The sequence below is a fragment of the Neopelma chrysocephalum genome, unplaced genomic scaffold, assembly GCF_003984885.1.
Source record: "Neopelma chrysocephalum unplaced genomic scaffold, ASM398488v2 Primary Assembly neopelma1_123, whole genome shotgun sequence".
Taxonomy (NCBI): domain Eukaryota; kingdom Metazoa; phylum Chordata; class Aves; order Passeriformes; family Pipridae; genus Neopelma; species Neopelma chrysocephalum.
Window position 1 is genome coordinate 1130031 of NW_020897785.1, and position 17835 is coordinate 1147865.

The window sequence follows — 17835 nt, forward strand, 5'->3', positions numbered from 1 at the left end:
CTTCTGTTGGAAGCTGCCAGAAGCTTCCCCTGTCCTGTGGAGCCAATTCCAGCTGCTTCAGGATGGGCTTCCAAGGCCAAGCCAACCAGGAGTGACAGTAACACCTCTGGGGTAACGTATTTAAGAACAGAAGGTTGTGGCACAGGAAGAATTCCAGCCAGGGAAGAGTGGAGTGAGAACATGGGAACAACAAGGTGGACACCAAGGGCAGGGCAGAAGGAGGGGCAGGAGGAGCTCCAGGCAACAGAGCTGAGGCCCTGCAGCCCATGGGGAAGAACAGGGTGGGGCAGCCGTGCCCCTGTGCCCATGGGGGAGCATCGGGGTGCAGAGACCCCCCTGTGCCCATGGGGGAGCATCGGGGTGCAGAGACCCCCCTGCAGCCAGTGGAGGGTCACAGGGGTGCAGAGACCCCCCTACAGCCCATGGGGGAGCATCGGGGTGCAGAGACCCCCCTGCAGCCCATGGAGAAGCCCCCACTGGAGCAGGTGGATGCAGGAAGGAGGCCGTGACCCCGTGGGAGGCCCAGGATGGAGCAGGAACTGTCAGAGACCTGCAGTCCATGGAGAGGGAAGCCCACATGGAGCAGGTTTTTCCGAGGTAGGACTCGTGGCCCCTGTGGGGGACCCACGCCGGTACAGCTCATTCCTGAAGGACTGACCCCATGGAGGAGTGATCCATGGGACAGCAGGTTGGGAAGAGCTGCTGCCTGAGGGATGGGCTCACACCAGAGAGGTCCATCCAGGACTGTCTCCCGTGGGATGGACTCACATTGGAGAGCCCCATCCAGAACTGTCTCCTGTGGGATGGGGTCACACCAGAGAGCTCCATCCAGGACTGTCTCCCGTGGGATGGATTCACACTGGAGAGCCCCAACCAGGACTGTCTCCCGTGGGAGGGACCCCACGGGAGCAAGGGAAGGACTCCAACTCTCTCTCCGAGCAGCAGCAGAAACAACAACTGCCTGTGACCCCCATTCCTGTCCCCCTGCACCGCTGGGGGGGAGGAGGGAGAACATGGAATGAAGGAGGGGTGGGGAGAAGGTGTTTTTAAGATTATTTTACTTCTCACTCTTTGGCTCTGATCCTGTCAGTAATAAATTTAAGTACTATCCCCACTTTGAGTGAGTTTTGCTCGTGAAGGTGATCAGTCAGTGACCTCTCCCAGCTCTTCTCTCCACTCATGAATCCTCCGCTGGTTTTTTTTCTCTCTCCTCTGTCCATTTGCAAGGGGGAGTGAGAGAGTGGCTTTAGTGGGGACCTGCCATCCAGTCAGGGTCAACCCACTGCAATGTGACATCCCCAAAAACATTTTATTCTTAAGAATAAACACACCAGCATGTTTGTCACACCAGGGCTAAATCAGCCTTTCTATGAGTTACCATTCCTGGGCATTCCCATTAGAAATAACTGAAGCCAATTCCTCTGAGAACAAGCCAGAGGTTTTTTGGGAATCTAATTCTGGAACCAGATGCTTTGCTGATTCACTATTGAAGGGTGAAAGTACATTACGGGGCAGAAAAAAGGCTACTTTTCCCTGGGGAACAGAGAGATGATGACAATGAATTGCCTGATCAGTCTCCATTTTTCTGGGTTTTTATTTATTATTAAATAGCCAAACACTGGTGAAGCCCTAAAAACCTATAAGTAGCTACGACACAGAGACCAACAAAAAAGGAGAAGGAATACTGAAAGTTGGTTAAAAAAGGGGGGGGAGGAGGAATATTAGAACCACACAGAAGAGGCAAGAGAAGACAGCAAGAGCTGAACTTGACATTCCAAGAATCAACCAAAAAATGGAAAATTATAAAACAACACAAGAATCAAGACCTATAAATGCAAAAACTATCTGAACATGAAGGGTTAGACCTGCAAGGACCTTGGGAGTGCAAATAAATTGCAACTCTAAACTTTATGGGAAGCTGTCAACGACTTCCCAAATATTCCACCGTGGGATTATCCTTCAGCTTCTCGTCATGTGCTGGCATCCCACCCCAATTGGAAGCTGCAAAATATAGGGATCAATCTCCACCAAATGGGTTCTTCTTCATTTTTTTTTTGAGGACCAGCTGCTTTGGGGAGTTATCAAACAGAATTTTGGGAATATCAAACAGAATTTGCATTCCCAGGTTAAAATGTTTTTTCCCATTCTCTTCACCGAGTACACATTCAATCTAAACACTTTCAATCTAAAGTGTTACCTGGATTTTTAAATATTATTTGTACCCTTAACTGCTTAAAATTTCCTTTTAGCTCTTAGGAGAAAAACAGGTGCTCACAAAAATCAAAATGTTGGGAGTGCGGCTCCACAGGAGGGTGGGACTGGATTTAAAAAGTGATTGCAGAGTGTAACATGAAAAATATGTGCACAGCACTTTAGGTAAAAGCAGTTATTCATAATGGAATCCACTCACAGTTAACCTGGGTAGAGTGAAAATAGAAGTGTGGATAGCAATTCTCAAATATCTTCAATTATTATGAAAATGGAGGCTCTAAAAAAATCAAGTAATTAAGAGAATTTATCCAAACCATGGTCAGGTTACACTCTTATAATTGCCAGTTCAGCTGTGAGGAATACGAACACATTCTTTGTTTTGCATTAAACAAGAAATGTTTTGCAAAATTCAGGTACTTTGTGTTCAGTAATTACATTGTCACAAATCAAATATTTTCAGTGGTTCTACAGAGATGTCTCAGAATTCCTCGTCTGCATCCCCTCATCAGCCCAGAGAGCACCATTTTTTACTGATTTTACTCACTTTCATTATACTCAATAATATTTTTACAACAGCAGAACCCAGGAATGTCTGTGCACATTTATCCACACGGATAAAATACATATTTGATGATTTTTTTCCCCTCTCTCTCATTCAAAAATCATGCTTTAATTGTTGTAAATTAAATCAAATGCTGAGTAGGTCTTAATTGGTGTGTGAAATGCTCAACACAAGGATGACTCTTAACAAGGACTTGAGGAGAACTGTGGTTATTTAATGCAAAAGGGCAAGTGTGGAAGTCTAAAATTCCACACCACCAAGGACTGGATGGAGAGACACAAGTCCTGCTGATGGATCCTTCGTGTCCCATCCTCTGGACCTCTGTCAACAGCCCAGGTACAGCCACAGCACATCCCAAAAAAGGTGATTGTTGACTGGGAACAGTTTGAAAAGTAATTTGATGACTAAGAATGGCCAAATTAAATCAAATGGCAAGAAATGGAGACAACTGGTAAGAAAATAAGTGCATGAAACCACTCAGCAGGAAGATACAGAGTGTAGGGTCCTTCCTACCCCAAATCCCTGCACTGCTCAAAACAGGGTTTTAAGCAGGAATCGTGTTCAGTTGCCAAAAATGTCATCAGAAGACACTTTTTGGAAGCAGAATTTCAGAAGTGAACATGGCAAAGAGATGAGTTTTTGGTCCTACTGCTTGATTTCAAAGGATGCAGCTGCACTCCAGGGCCATTATACCCAGCTCACTGAATTTAGGACTGGATTTATGGGAAATACTTACAAATTGGAGGGGCCAGAACATCCAAGAATCACTCAAAAAAAAAAAAAAAAGGATCATTACCTAAGTTCTGAAATTAATATTTTAAGAATGATATGTAAACAGACCTCTGGGTCATCTTATTGGCAATTCTTTTTTTCATATAAAGACATGTTAGGACATTTTACTTGAGAATCCACCCTCTGCATTTGGTTGCCTGCTCATTTCTTCTCTTCCTGTTCCCTTTCTGAGTAGTAACTTGGAAAATTGTCACTCAAGGTGCTACTAAAAGTAAGAATTATTATTCTGTGAGAAGTTTGTTTTATTAAAAGTTGTCTGAATGCAACCTCTTTAAGATGAGATTTCATCTCTACACATCAGGGCAAACTCAACAAGTGCAGAAATAGGTTTGCTAATCCCAGTTTAGGGAAGAGGAGAATCCTTAAGGAAGAACAGGAATAAAAGAAAGTAACATAAATAGCCCCCATAGACTTTAAATATTGTGATGTTATCTCTGGTGTAGCAACTTTGTTTCTGATAATCTTAAAAAAAAAAATCTTATTGCAATTTGCTAAAGCAGATGAGGAAATTATCCACTGATTCCCTGACTTGGAATTCTGCCCTTTTTTAAAATGTAAGCTCAGCATTTGAAAGGAGCAGATGATTACAGACATTTTCTCTTCAACACCAGCAGATCAGCTGTCAATGTACTGATGTCATAAATCAATGAGCTCCCAAAATCCCTCCCAGCCTGGGTTATCCTGTGATCCCACTCTGCAATACACAGCTACCAGCCCCTGGCCCTGTGTTTTGTAGGCACAGATGTGTCCCCAGGTCCTGGGATGAAATTTTCAGGAGCTGAACGTTTGATGAACCAAAAAGTGCATTTCTGAGCCTGGAAATGGGGAATGGGAATGTCAGAAACAAAGACACTTCCACCGTCCAACCAGAACAAATATCCCCTGCACGACACTTCTCATTTCTCACTGAGTTCCTAAAAATTCTCAGCCAGTCTCAGGCACCAAATTCCTGCTCCCAAAAAGAACCTCTGTCCTCAAGTTGAGAGTTTTCTGTCTCACACTGAGGGACACAAAAAAAAAAAAAATCAGTTCCTGCTAAAGTTCTGCTTCTCAGCAATTCCTGGAATTTGGGCAGACCTTAAAGCATCTCTGGAGGCTCCTGGAAAGTCAAATCCCTGAAAAATCAAGCCCAAACTACAGTAAAAATAGAGGTATCATCTATTTGGCCACATTTCTCCAGAGAAAATAAGGTATTCTCTTCAAAAGGAAGACCCAAACAGTGTCTTCTCCCCAGTGGATGGAACACCACTAATTCCAATTTTGCAAATTTTTCACAGGAATTAGTTATTACCAATATATAAAAAACTGCACTAAACAGCACTGGATTTTATTGCACAGGTTTTTATCTGATTTCTAATATGGACTTATTTACGTGCATTATTTTAATTGTACTGGAAATTTAAATGCAAGTTTCATATGCACCATAAAAATTCGCACGTAACAAAACCAAAGCAACACAGAAACGTTTCCATAACACTGAAACTCCAAACAAAATAAATAAAACATAGGCATGGAAAGATAAAGCAACACCTATCACACAACAAATTCCAAGCCAAATAAATCAATGGCTGCAAAGTAAAAATAGATTTAATAAGAATTACATTGAACTGAAGTTAAGGCAACATGCACCACTGTAATTTGAAGGTAAAAATTTGACATTAATTAAGCACAAGAAGATTTTTAAGCTGAAAAAAATTCAAAGTAAATTCTATACATCAAAGATAACAAATAATTTAGTATCTAAAATATTGAATCAACCTTAAATCTGCCTTAAGGTCTATTTTGTACTACTTACCTTCACTCAAATCAATTAAGGTGAGGAGTTTTATTATTTACTACCTCTGGGTTCTGAGGGAACTGAAGATGCTGCAACTCTACAATTCCATGTGTGAACAACTTTGTTCTCATTTGGAAATGCTTTTCTTTATTTTTGACAAGGTTGTATATGAAGATTAGCCAAGAAAATAAAAGAAAATAAAGGAAAAAACTAGGATTCTGTGAACTGGAATTTGACGAAGAGAATTAGAAAAAAAATACAGTTTTTGACCAAGGGCAACCAGAATAACTCTTCAGGCAAGAAAAGGCTTTAAAGGTTTTATCTGAATATCACTTAAATAACATTATTCCCTCAATTACTTTTGGTTGTGCTATTCTAGGGAAAAACACAATCCAAAATCTCAATATATTAGAGCATCACTTTGTGGTAACTGCACTTCTTCACCCTGGAGTAAATGTACCATATTTTACTTTTCCATGAAATTAAGACTGAGAACTTTGCATTCCCTGCACAACAAAGGCATCCAAGGAGAGAGTTACCTGGAGTTATTATGCTCTAAATCCACACCTGGATCACACTGAGCTAATCTGTCCAAGTAATTGTAACATAAATGAGTTCAAAACTCAAAGAACATTAGAACTAATCAAAGCAGTTCCCTCCTGGAAAACTATTCCAACTGGAAGACTGGGACAGACGTGTTGGTCGATGATTTAACCAACATCAAACAAATATACAATTAAAATACAAGTCACAGGGCCATGGAATGTTGTGTAAAATCTGGCTATGGGCACAAAAATGGTCAGAAAGTGGGAAATTTCCTCCCGTGAGGAAAGGCTGGGAGAGCTGGGGGTGTTCAACTGGAGAAAAGAAGGATCCAGGGAGACTTTAGAGCCCCTTCCAGAGCCTAAAGGGGCTCCAGGAGAGCTGGAGAGGGACTTGGGACAAGGACAGGACACAGGGAATGGCTTCTCACTGCCAGAGGGCAGGTTAGATGGGATATTGGGAAGAGTTCTTCCCTGTGAGGGTGGTGAGGGACTGGAATGGAATTCCCAGAGTGGGAATGGCTGCCCCATCCCTGGAAGTGTCCAAGGCCAGCTTGGACAGGGCTTGGAGCAACCTGGGCTAGTGGAAGGTGTCCCTGCCCATGGCAGGGGGTGGATGAGATGAGCTTTAAGGTCCCTTCCAACCCAAACCATTCTTTCATTCTATGATCAGTAATGACAAATAATGATTTAAAGATGTTTGTGAATCTTTTTCTGCTGGACAAGTGCTCGATCCCAGCTCTGTTCCTGGGACAATGGAAAGCCAGAACAAGGGGTTTGTCCCATACCCTCCCACCTGGTGTGGAAAGAGGAGAAGCACTGGGTAAAATAATCCCAAAGTCTCTACCTGTGATATACATTCACCTAAGAAGTGTCACAATGGCACACGTGGGATCCAGGGCACAATGTTACCTAAATATCCAGTCAGTGTCATTCCTGCACTAAGGATAAATGGACACAATCAGCCCAAGAAGTTCAATGTATCCCTGGACTCACAGAGAATCATATAAAATATGCTGTACTTAAAACAATAACCTGACTAAATATAACCTTGTGTATAATCTCAGAGCTGATGGGTTTGTTTAACGCCCCAAATTTGATAAATTGACACATCACATCCCTTTTCAAAACAGCAGCAACCAGAAGCTGCTCGATCCATGTACCACAACCACCTTTCACCAGGAACAATTACCCACTTTTATTACCCAACTTTGAACGATTCCTCAGAGCAGCATCCGCACAAAACGCTCTCAATAAAGATCCTGCGGCTTCATTTTTCCTTTTGGAGAGGGAAATTACGGTATCAGCACGAGGAGTCTCCCCCAAGCCTTATTTGCATTCACAGGCTGCCAGTTGGGTGAAGTTGCTCCCCGTTTAGGCAATTCTGTCTCCCAGCAACCCGAGCTGTTGCCAGGAGAAGCCCCGGGAAGAGCTTCCTCCGCACCCCCCCGGCTGTGAGCCGCATGTTAAACAGCCCACCAGCAACTCCAGGGACTCAAACGTGAAATTTTTTTTTTTCCACCTTTTTTTTTTAAGTTTTGGAGGGGTTTAGTGATGAATGACACCTCCCTTTATACTGGGATTGGAGTGAGAGGTGATAGGGAAGCACAGGGTTTTTCCATTGGGAGCAGCATTTCATGGATGTGCAGCTCTGTAAACACGTTTCCTGTGTGTTTTTAATCTCTCAAGCCCCGTGTGTGCATGTTAAAACTTCCTTTTGGTTGTTGTTTTCCAGCTGCCAAGAGCAAAAAAAGCACAATGCAAACAACACCAAAAAAATCCCTTTATGTTGACTTAACCTTTGCTTCTCCTCTCAGTACCTTCCCAAATGTAAATTTAATGGGTGGTTAAAGGTAAATCCTGGTTTTCCAATGACAGAACAATATTTACAGTTGTACACTTGGCTTGAAAATTAGGGGTTTCATGTAAATATAATTACCTGGCAAAGTGCAAAAAATATGTGACATGTTCCCACGGGCAGGTTTTCCAAGGAAATTCATCTTGGATGTTGGAACCACAAATTTGAGAAGTTCTTCCAGATAATAAACAACTACTGGGGTGAGGGGCTTCTTTGCTGTACGTTCTTTCTGCTTTCGATCTTGGCATCACAGCAAAATTGTAATGAAAATTAATAATTTATGGAAATTGATGGCTTGAGTGTGTTTGAGGCAAAGATTGTCTCTTAGAACGAAGGAACAAGTAATTAACTCTTCTGAATTAGGAAGGTAAATTGCAATTCAGAAATGCTAAACCACATATGACGTTGTTACTCAACACACTCCTGAGCTGCACTTCAGTGGAAGTCAGATCTCATTTTTTTCAGCTCATATTTCATATAAACTCAATAAAAATGGTTAATTAGTTGTGTAAAACACTGTATCAGGAAAATAAAGTGGTGGAAAACTTAAAGAAACTGATCCTCCTAAACCTTAATAGAAAGCTCCTTGAGTTTTGTCCTGAGGTACAACCTCACCCAAGGATCCCTATTTTACACCTAAAATACGGTGATATTAAATTCATGTCTGAAACAGTTTTATATTTGCCCATGATTACAAATTTTTCTAATCGTAAAGGAAATAGATATTAATAGTTTTCATTTTATTCCTTATTTTGAGGACATGTTTTCATGGTGAACATGATTGACAGTTGGACTTGATGAGACAAATGGAAGTACCAGAGCACAGGCCACTGGTTTGACAACAATAATTTCTGTTCGGTGTTTTAAGAACAGTAAAACAAGACCAGTATGGAAAGAAATTCCACTAAAACCAACTGGTATAGAAGCAAAACAACTTCAAGGGTTATTTCTCCTTCTGAATGTTGTGTTTGGAAACTATTCAGCTTCAAAAGATTTCCAACTGAATGAAACATTAGAAATTAACTAAATGACTTCTAACAGGACTTAGGATACCTAAAATAATCAGGATTTATGATACCTAAAATCATCATCCACGGAGATGCTCCAAAGGCTGGAGTCCCTCTGCTCTGGAGCCAGGCTGGGAGAGCTGGGGGGGTTCACCTAGAGAGGAGAAGGATCCAGGGAGAGCTTGAAGAAACTAATCTGGAAGGAGCCCCTTCCAGTGCCTAAAGGGGCTCCAAGAGAGCTGGAGAGGGACTTGGGACAAAGGCCTGGAGGGAGAGGACAAAGGGGGAATGGCTTCCCATGCCAGAGGGCACGGATAAATGGGATATTGGGAAGGAATTCTTCTCTGTGAGAGTGGTGAGGGACTGGAATGGAATTCCTAGAGAAACTGTGGCTGCCCCATTCCTAGAAGTGTCCAAGGCCAGGTTGGACAGGGCTTGGAGCAACCTGGGCTAGCGGAAGGTGTCCCTGCCCATGGCAGGGGGTGGAATGAGATGAGCTTTAAGGTTCCTTCCAACCTAAACCATTCCATGATTCTGTGAATCTGTATCTTGAGAAAAACAAGCCCCACTTCTGCAGGCAGGGACAGAACAGGAAGAGTAAATCAGCTCCCATAAAATACCTGTTTATGTTCTGCACTAATTCAATGTCAAGAAGTGCCTCTGAAGGAAGAACAAGTGATCCCTGATGGAAAACTTCACCACATCCTCTAGAAACCTCAGAAGAAAACCTGTTATCCCTCCACTCAGCCTGGGGAAAACTGGAACATGTGTAAGAAGTGAGGTGGAAAGCCCTACCCTGCAATAAATCAGAAGAGGATCATCAAGATCCTGAGGGAATTCTCTAACTGCTGGAGTATCCTAGAAAAGATGGACACTCCTGCAACCACCCCAGCTCCAGCTGGGAGGATTTACAGAGTCAGAGCCCACTGCAACTTCTCCTTGAGTTCAGCAGGTCAATTAAAGCACTAATTCCAGAGAGAACTGAAATTCACTGTGTATGAATTTAATGGAAAATTATACAGACTTGGAATCAAATCAAATAGTCAAAGCAAACGTAGATCAATTCATAAAGGTAAAAACAGAAGCAGCCACTCTATCACTGACTTTGGTATGAAGGACATGGTCACTTAAACCAGAGCAACACTTTAACCTAAAATGTTAGTTATCTTTTGATATACAAACAGAAAAATACTGATCAGGAATTAGACTGCAGTTGGCACTATCCCTAGGAAAATCTGGTGTCTACTTCTGATATTCAAAACTTCAGGAAGACATTAAGTAAGGAGAATTTAAGGAAAAGAAACAAAAACTAATAAATTATTGAAAAATGTGCCTTCTGCTGACAATAAGAATTCACTTTGTTTGGTTTGTGTCTGTTTGAAGTCTTCACTTCTTTAAAAAACAGGCTAACCAGCAGTTTAATTATGATCTAACTGTATTTCATGAACCAGCAAACACCAAATTGTTCATCTTCACAAAGAAAACTGGACCAACCTGCAACAGCTGGAACTTGAAACATAAAGTGATTCAAAATAGGCACCTTTTAAATGCAGAGAGTTATGAAACGTTGGAACAATCTATGAAATTCTGCAGTGGATCCTCTGTCAAATGACATTTTTAATCAATGTTTTCTGTAAAGAGTGTGATCTGACTCAAGCAAGAATTAATTCACAGAAACGTTGTGCTTTTCTTATACAGAAGGTCAGACTAAAGTTCACTGTGACCTCCTTCACATTTGTAATTATTGCTCTATTCATCTTTAGATATAAAGCCAAGAGGCTTAATAGATTTAAATAATCATAAGTCTGGCTCCCCAGGAGCTGTACTTTCACTGCCTCAACAAAGTCAACCCACTACAGATGAGTAAGAAGATATTTCCTGACACTACTCATCGGGATCAGAAGGAAAAACATTCTTTTAATTTATTACACACTGTTATCTCAGGATATCTAGCAGAAAAAAGTGTGTATGTGTATATATTTATATGTATTTATAGATGTATATAAATAATGTTATTCAAATTCTACATTCACAAGGCTCCTTGACTGTGAGCTGCTACCACCATCACAAAATAAAATAGTCCATTAAATAGTGTAAGCAATAAATACTCACTCAGAAAACATAGCCAAGTTTCAGCAGTAACATAACTAAAATTAATCCTGAAAAGTTGAGTTATACCAGAAAGGTAGAACCAATAAATAATATGTGTCTTCAAAGCACATCATATGGCACCATTATACAAAAATAGACAAGAGATAATTTTCAAAAATAAATGCAGCAGCTCTACTTGAGGAAAGAAAACAGCACAACAAACTCTAATTCCCAGATTATGAAATTTGGACAAGAGAAGATAAATTCAACTTGTTTGCTAAAAGAGTAAGTGAAGTTTACTAATGTTTGTATTGCTTTCAGCTCCTCTATAGTAGCTTGTCCTAATTTAACTGAGTTCTATAAGCAGAAGCATTTATATCATAAAATGCTTCAGTCACTTCACAGAAATCTGTGTAATATTCAGGTTTAACTGCATGACTTTCTTAGGTCCTGCATTAGTGCTAACCCAGGCAGCTCTAACACCTCTGGTACTTCAATCTCTCCCCAGGTTCAACTCCTGAAGTGGTCTCAGGCTGTGGGAAGAGCCTGGTTCTTCTCCACAGGGATTTCAGCAGTGGCAGCAGCCTCTCCTTTGAGAGCTCTGCCCTGGCAGACCCAGGCACTGCAGCACAAGGGAAGGAGCTCCAAGAAAAGTTAGAGGCTCTCAACACCACTGAAGAGGATGGACAGGCTCCTGGATTGGGATCAGTTACTACTTAAAAAAGGTCTGGCAAATGTTTTCCTCAAGTGTCCACAGACTAAGGCAGAGTTTGGCTCACCAGGAAAACTTGGATGTCCAAGGGTGGTCACAGACCTCTGATGTGACAAGAATCAGGGACCTGGCACAGCACACACAACTTCAGCACATCCTGGATCAGGACAGGTTATGTAGGAATCATCTTTCCTAGCACCAAAGAACAGGATGGGGAGCTGCACCCTGCTGAAATACATTCCTTGATTGCACAGAGCTCCAGAGGGACACTGAAGTCCTGCCAGTGACCACAAGGCAACAGAGATCAGGATCCAAAGGAAGGCTGGAAAGGTAACCAAGATACTCAACATTTTCAACTTTCAGAGCTCTGGCTTATCTAGGGAATTATCATGGAATCACAGAATACCCTGAGTGGGAAGGGACCCACAAGGATCATCCAGTCCAACCCCTGGCCCTGCACAGACACCTCAACAATCCCACCCTGTCTCTGAGAGTGTTGTCCAAACACTCCTGGAGCTCTGGCAGCCTTGGGGCAGTGCCCACGGCCCTGGGGAGCCTGTTCAGTGCCCAACCACCCTCTGGGAGAGAAAACCTTTTCCTGAGAATCAATCTAAACCTCCCCTGGCACAGTTCCAGCTGTTCCCTCAGGTCCTGTCCCTGGTCACAGAGAGCAGAGATTGGAGCTGCCCCTGAGGAGGGGGTGAATTGCTCAGGAGAAGCCCCCAAGAAGTGCCAGAGGGAGAAAGGGCCCTTCAGGGTGCTCTGAATTTTGACTTTCTATGAGATCTAAGGAACAAAATATCATGTAGAAAACTGGGAACTTCATGAGAAACAGAGAGCTGCTCAATGGACTAAAATGCAAAGAGAGAACACACAGGAAGGAGAAACAACAGCACAGCAGGCATAAAAAAGCATTTGTTATACAGCATTGCCTGGGCACAATATCAGAGAGGTCAAAACTAGAATTCAAACTAGCCGAGGATAGAAATGACAATAAAAAACAATTCCACAAAAATTACAGGAGTAAAAAGCAGCTCAGAGAAAATCGTGCATCGGTGAGTAGAGAACACAACCTAGAAGTTGTTACAGAAAAAGACTGAAGTACTCAAAAGCTCTTTTGCCTAAGTCTTCACAAACAAGGACTGCTCCAAAAGCTCTCCAGGCACTGGCAGAGTCAGAAAGAAAAGCAGCAAATAATGTGAGGAGAAATGGGTACTGGAAGCTAAATGTGTTTAAATCCAAGGAGCCACATGGATATTTTCGAGAGCTGCAAAGCAAGATTGCTGGTGGGGCCACCAGGACACTGTGACAGATCTGGAAATAATGATATAGAAAAATCTGTACCTAGAAAAATCATGGTGATTTTGGGAGATCCCTGATGATGAGATATGGGCTACAGTAACAGCCATTTTTAATGAAGGCAAAAAGAGGATTGAGGGGCTCAGTTTCACCTCAGTCCCGGGACAGATCATGGAATAAATCCTCTCGGAAATTATTTCCAAAAGGCAAAGCAGCGGCTGTGACAAGTGTTGGCTTTAGCAGGGTTCTGACACCCTCTCCTGCAGCATTTGCATGTGAAAGCTGACAAAGTGCTGGCTGCAGGAACAGCCTGCCAGGCACGGGACACGTCAGGAATCGGCAGGAAAATCGGCCTCCAAAGGCTGGGATCGATTTCCTGATGTCTGGTGTGCAGCAGGTCACCCCGGGGGCTGAGGCTGGGCCAGTATCATTCAATATCTGCAACAGTAACATGAATGAGGTGACAGAAAACACGCTCAGCAAATCTCAGGGCAACGTTAAACAGACACGACAAACAGCAGAGGTTTGTCCAAGGAGACCTTGGAAAACTCCAGGTTGGAAAAACCAACAGAAACCGTCTGGAGGTCAACAAGGAGAAGAGCAAGTTCTGCACCAGACGATCTCAGAGCTGCTGGGAAGGAGCTGTGGTGCTGCTGGACACCAGGTTAAATGTGTTCTCAGTGCAAACACAGCAAACTCGGCTGGGCTGCATCACAAGGAGTGGGCACAGCAGAGGAAGGGGGAAAAAAACTCCCTTTTAGGCTGCACTGGTAAGAATTCACCTGGAATATCAGCCCCAGTTTCGGTTCTCAGTTCACAAGAGACTTTAATAAAATGGCAAAGGTCTGCAAGGTCAATAGTCCAGTTGGTCATCAGCCTAAAATTCAAATTATCATTCTCTTCTGAAAGTAGTTTACATCTCATTTTAACTTTTGCAGATTACCAGAGGCCCATGCTGTTATTAAATACATAATACCACATTTAGCCATAGAACATCCAAAAAATTTCATATATGGCCTTATGAGGATGCTTTTTCTACAAGGAGCACAATAAATTACCCTGTCTGTGGAGTCACTGAGCATAAAATGGGCTTAGTGTGTCTTCTGTCCAGGCTTTTATCAACGAGGTGCCACTTTAATCCAGGCAATGTGCTACTCTTGGTATCATCTCTGGAGTTCACTGCTGTAAAGACATAAAACCCCATCTCTGCACTCCTCCTTTGAGCCCATTTTCTCCACATCAGACATTATATTGTTCCTGCTACCTTTAATTTTACCACCACATTCTGATTTTTACCAAATATCTATAAAATGTAAGATTTTACTGTGCTCTCAAACACTGGGCTTATGCCATCATCCATTTATTATCCTCCCACCAGCACTTACATACTTTGTGTTTAAATATTTCTTTTTTTCTATAAGTTCACACACTTTTTCGGGGTCTACAGGAGTCTGGAGTAAAGATACATATAAATATCACCTTGTACAATAAGCACCTTGTAGGAGAACTACTGAAGACACGTCTTAGAGCACCTCAGTGCCACTGTAATTCCTTTAGAATGGCAATGACAATCATCTTGGAACACTTTCAGCTCCTGGGAGGGCTGTCAGAAGGCAAAATTGCTTAATTCTGGGTTGTTACTTTGCTTACCTGACAGCACACATTTACTCAAAGAAAAATCACTGAAAGAATTATTGAAAACTTAAAAATACTTTGCAAACAGAATCATAGGATGGTTTGGGTTGGGAGGGATCATAAAGATTATCTTGTTCCAAGCTCCTGCCATGGGCAGGGACACCTTCTCCCATCCCACGTTGCTCCAAAGCCCCGTCCAACCCAGCCTTGGACACTTCCAGGGATGGGGCAGCCACAGCTTCTCTGGGAATTCCATCCCAGCCCCTCACCACCCTCACAGACAAGAATTCCTTCCTAGAACAGCCGTAGAAGAGCCACTCTATGATCAGGAATTAGTTTTTGGTATTTATTTTATTTAGCAGTAGAAGTAAGGGGTAGAGAAATCTGTTTAAAACCCTCAATAGGACTATTGCTGCCCTCAGTAAAAATTAAACAGAAAATTCAATATTTCAAGAGAAACCACAGAATCGAATCACAGGACGGTTTGCGTAGGAAGGGATCTTAAAACTCATCCAGTTCCAACCCCTGACATGGTCAGGGACACCTTCCACTAGCCCAGGTTGCTCCAAGGCCCGTCCAGCCTGGCCTTGGACACTTCCAGGGACGGGGCAGCCGCAGTTTCTGTGGGCACCACCAAGGACAGCGCTCGCTGTCTGCTCCAGCAACCACTAATTCTTACGACACAAAGGAATCGTCACCACGCGAACAAACCACGACGCAAACGCGCTCCCACCGGACATTTATTCCCCCTCTCCCCGTCACCCCCTCATGGGACGCGCCCCCTCCGCCGTTTCCCCCCCGCCCCTCAGCGCGCACGCGCAGCTGCGGCCCCGCCCCTCCGCGAGGGCACCGCGCACGCGCGCGGCGCGAAGGGAAAGGGGGCTCCGGGCTGAGGCAGCGGAGCGGGAACGGAGGGGAGAGAAGGCGGTCTGACCTTACCTGCCACCGCCATGCGCTGGGTCCTACCGGGCAGCGCTTCGCCCTCCTGCGGCAGGCGGGAGGCCGAGTCGCCCATGGCGAAGGCGGAGCCGCGGAGGGCGCGGGCGAGCAGGAGGAGGAGGAGGCGGCGCGGAGGCATCGCCCGCTCAGGGGGAGCCCCGGGGAGGGAGGGGCGGGGGGGGGGGGAGCGCCCCCTGCCGGGCGGCGGCGAAAAACGCACCCCCCCTCTGCTCCCTCAAACGGTCCCTCACGGGCACCCCCCTCTTGTCCATGTCCTCCCTGAGCCTTTATCCCGAAATATCCCTTTGCACGGTCCTCCCAAACACCTCTGTGGAATGCTCCTTGCTATGGAGTCTATATGCACGGTTGTTTCCGGTATTATTTTGCAGCCTCGGGAGGGGTTTTTGTCTGCGTGCCCCTCATGCGGTCCCATTCACTTCGTCCTCCTCTGTGTCACATTCACCCTCTGTCTTGTTCATGCTCCCGGTTCTAGGAGTGTTTGCGCAAATACATCGAGGAAAACACACTATACAGACTTTTCATTCACTAATGTGCTTTATTGTACAATATGATCATAGAACCACAGAATGCTTGGGGTTGGAAGGGACCTTAAAACTCATCTTGCTCCAACCCCCAATTATACATGGTTTTTTTCTATGACTTTTCTGTTGTCTATTTACACAGCATTCTCCTGTGTTACATTTAGCCAACGTACTGGATCATCCCAGTCTTGCTGAGTACTTTTTGCATGAAGATGCTCCAAGTAACCTAAATCTTCAGGCAGAAGCATCTGCACCTATGTTTGCAATAAAAATAAAGGCATAAAAAGTGAATGGAGTAGAAGTGCTTGTGGAAAATATCCACTGTGTTTTGGGGATAATACATATTCACACATATTCATATAATCACAGAGTGGTTGGGATTGAAAGGGACCTTAAAATCATCTCATTCCAATCCCTTGCTGTGGACAAGGACACCTTCCAATGGACTATACAAAGGACAGGATAGAAATTCATTGCAAAATTCAAGTTGGGTTGTTGGCTGAATTGATAGATGATGATAAAACAGCAGACTAATACCTAATCTGAGAGGAAAGTCATATAATTCTTTCAAGAAATGGTCCATGATGGATGCAGTTCCTTTCTGCTCTTAATCAAGCTGGGTTTTACCTGGATACAATACACTTGAGGCCTAGAATTTAATTCACGTTTATAAAGGCGTTGGGTATTTATAGCAATATTGAGGATTCCCAAGTGCTCCTAGAGAAGCAGGAAATTCATCTTTTAGGAGTCAGGCTTTCTTCAAAATTAAAAATCCAGTTGGGAATATGAGAGACAAACTGTCCCACCTCTGCTTTGAGATTCACTGTTCTGTGCTTGAAAGGTGAATAATATTCTCTTTGAGCACATATAGTCCCAAGATTGCAGTCAGTTTTTTAAGTTTTGTTAAACTTGGATAGTTAGAATCACTGAGATCAGGACTAGAGAGGACCTCAGGTGACCTCAAAGCAGTCTTGTAATAACCTGAAAAAAATCTGTTGAATAATGAGTGAATATATGATACATAACCGTGATATTTTGACAGTACAAGTTAGTAAGAACCAGAAATGCTCAATAACAGAGTGTGAATTTTATTTAAGGCGTGTTCACCTAATTAGCTGCTCTCTCATTAGGGTCACTCTGTCATTTCCCAAATCTTTCTTTGTAAGAAACCACTAAAGATGATGACGTCCACTGGTTTTATACTGACCATCTCTTGTCTTGCACCACATATACCTGCCCATAATGTCTAAAAAAACACTGATTAATGTCATGATGGGTGGCAATGGACTTTTCCCATTGAGAGTTAATATCTCTACCTGTAAGCCTGATTTTTTTCCTGTGAGCATCCTCTGCCTCTTTGTAACCAGTTATGTTTTCATTACCATTTCTTCTGTGTGAATGGAGGTCAGGCAGAGGTGAAGGGCAGAAAAACAGACTCAGGTTTGGCTGCTCAACCTGGCAGATGAAGTGCCTGAGACCTTCCAGATCCCTGATGTGCTGAAAATCCAGCCTTGCCTCCACTCCAACGATCCTGGTGATCCTCCACGTGCTGTCCCTGTGTGTTTATCTCTTAAATCATAGGTGTCTTTTCCAGTACATTAATTCTTCCAGGAAAAAGTGCTTCGTCACCCATCACATTGAGCTGCTTCACGTGTGAGGCTGAAAACAGCAGAGCAGGGCAGGGGGGTTGCAATCCAAAGCGGTGGGTAGAGCAGTGACACTGGGGCTGCTGATGCTGTAAAATTCCGGGTATTATGGGCGGGAAATAGGCTGGCATTCCCTGTTTGTGTGGCACTTCACACACTGTGTTCCTGCCTGATAACTGAATTCCAAGTATTAAACAGCAATAAGCCATCGTGCCACTTAAC

At 43.4% G+C, this 17835-nt stretch overlaps 1 protein-coding gene across 2 annotated transcripts in view; it reads right to left on the reverse strand.

Moving 5' to 3' along the window:
* The window catches only part of MSRA (methionine sulfoxide reductase A), a 256105-nt gene extending 240515 nt beyond the window's left edge, over positions 1-15590 (reverse strand). The window contains exon 1 of one of the 2 annotated variants that reach the window (XM_027697799.1): positions 15426-15590. In XM_027697799.1, coding sequence (XP_027553600.1) covers positions 15426-15564 — 139 coding nt within the window. In that variant the 5' untranslated portion in view covers positions 15565-15590. Of the gene's footprint in view, positions 1-7089; positions 7115-15425 lie in introns of those variants that run through there. The other variant, XM_027697801.1, reaches the window with a different exon arrangement.
* Positions 15591-17835: the final 2245 nt, after the last annotated feature.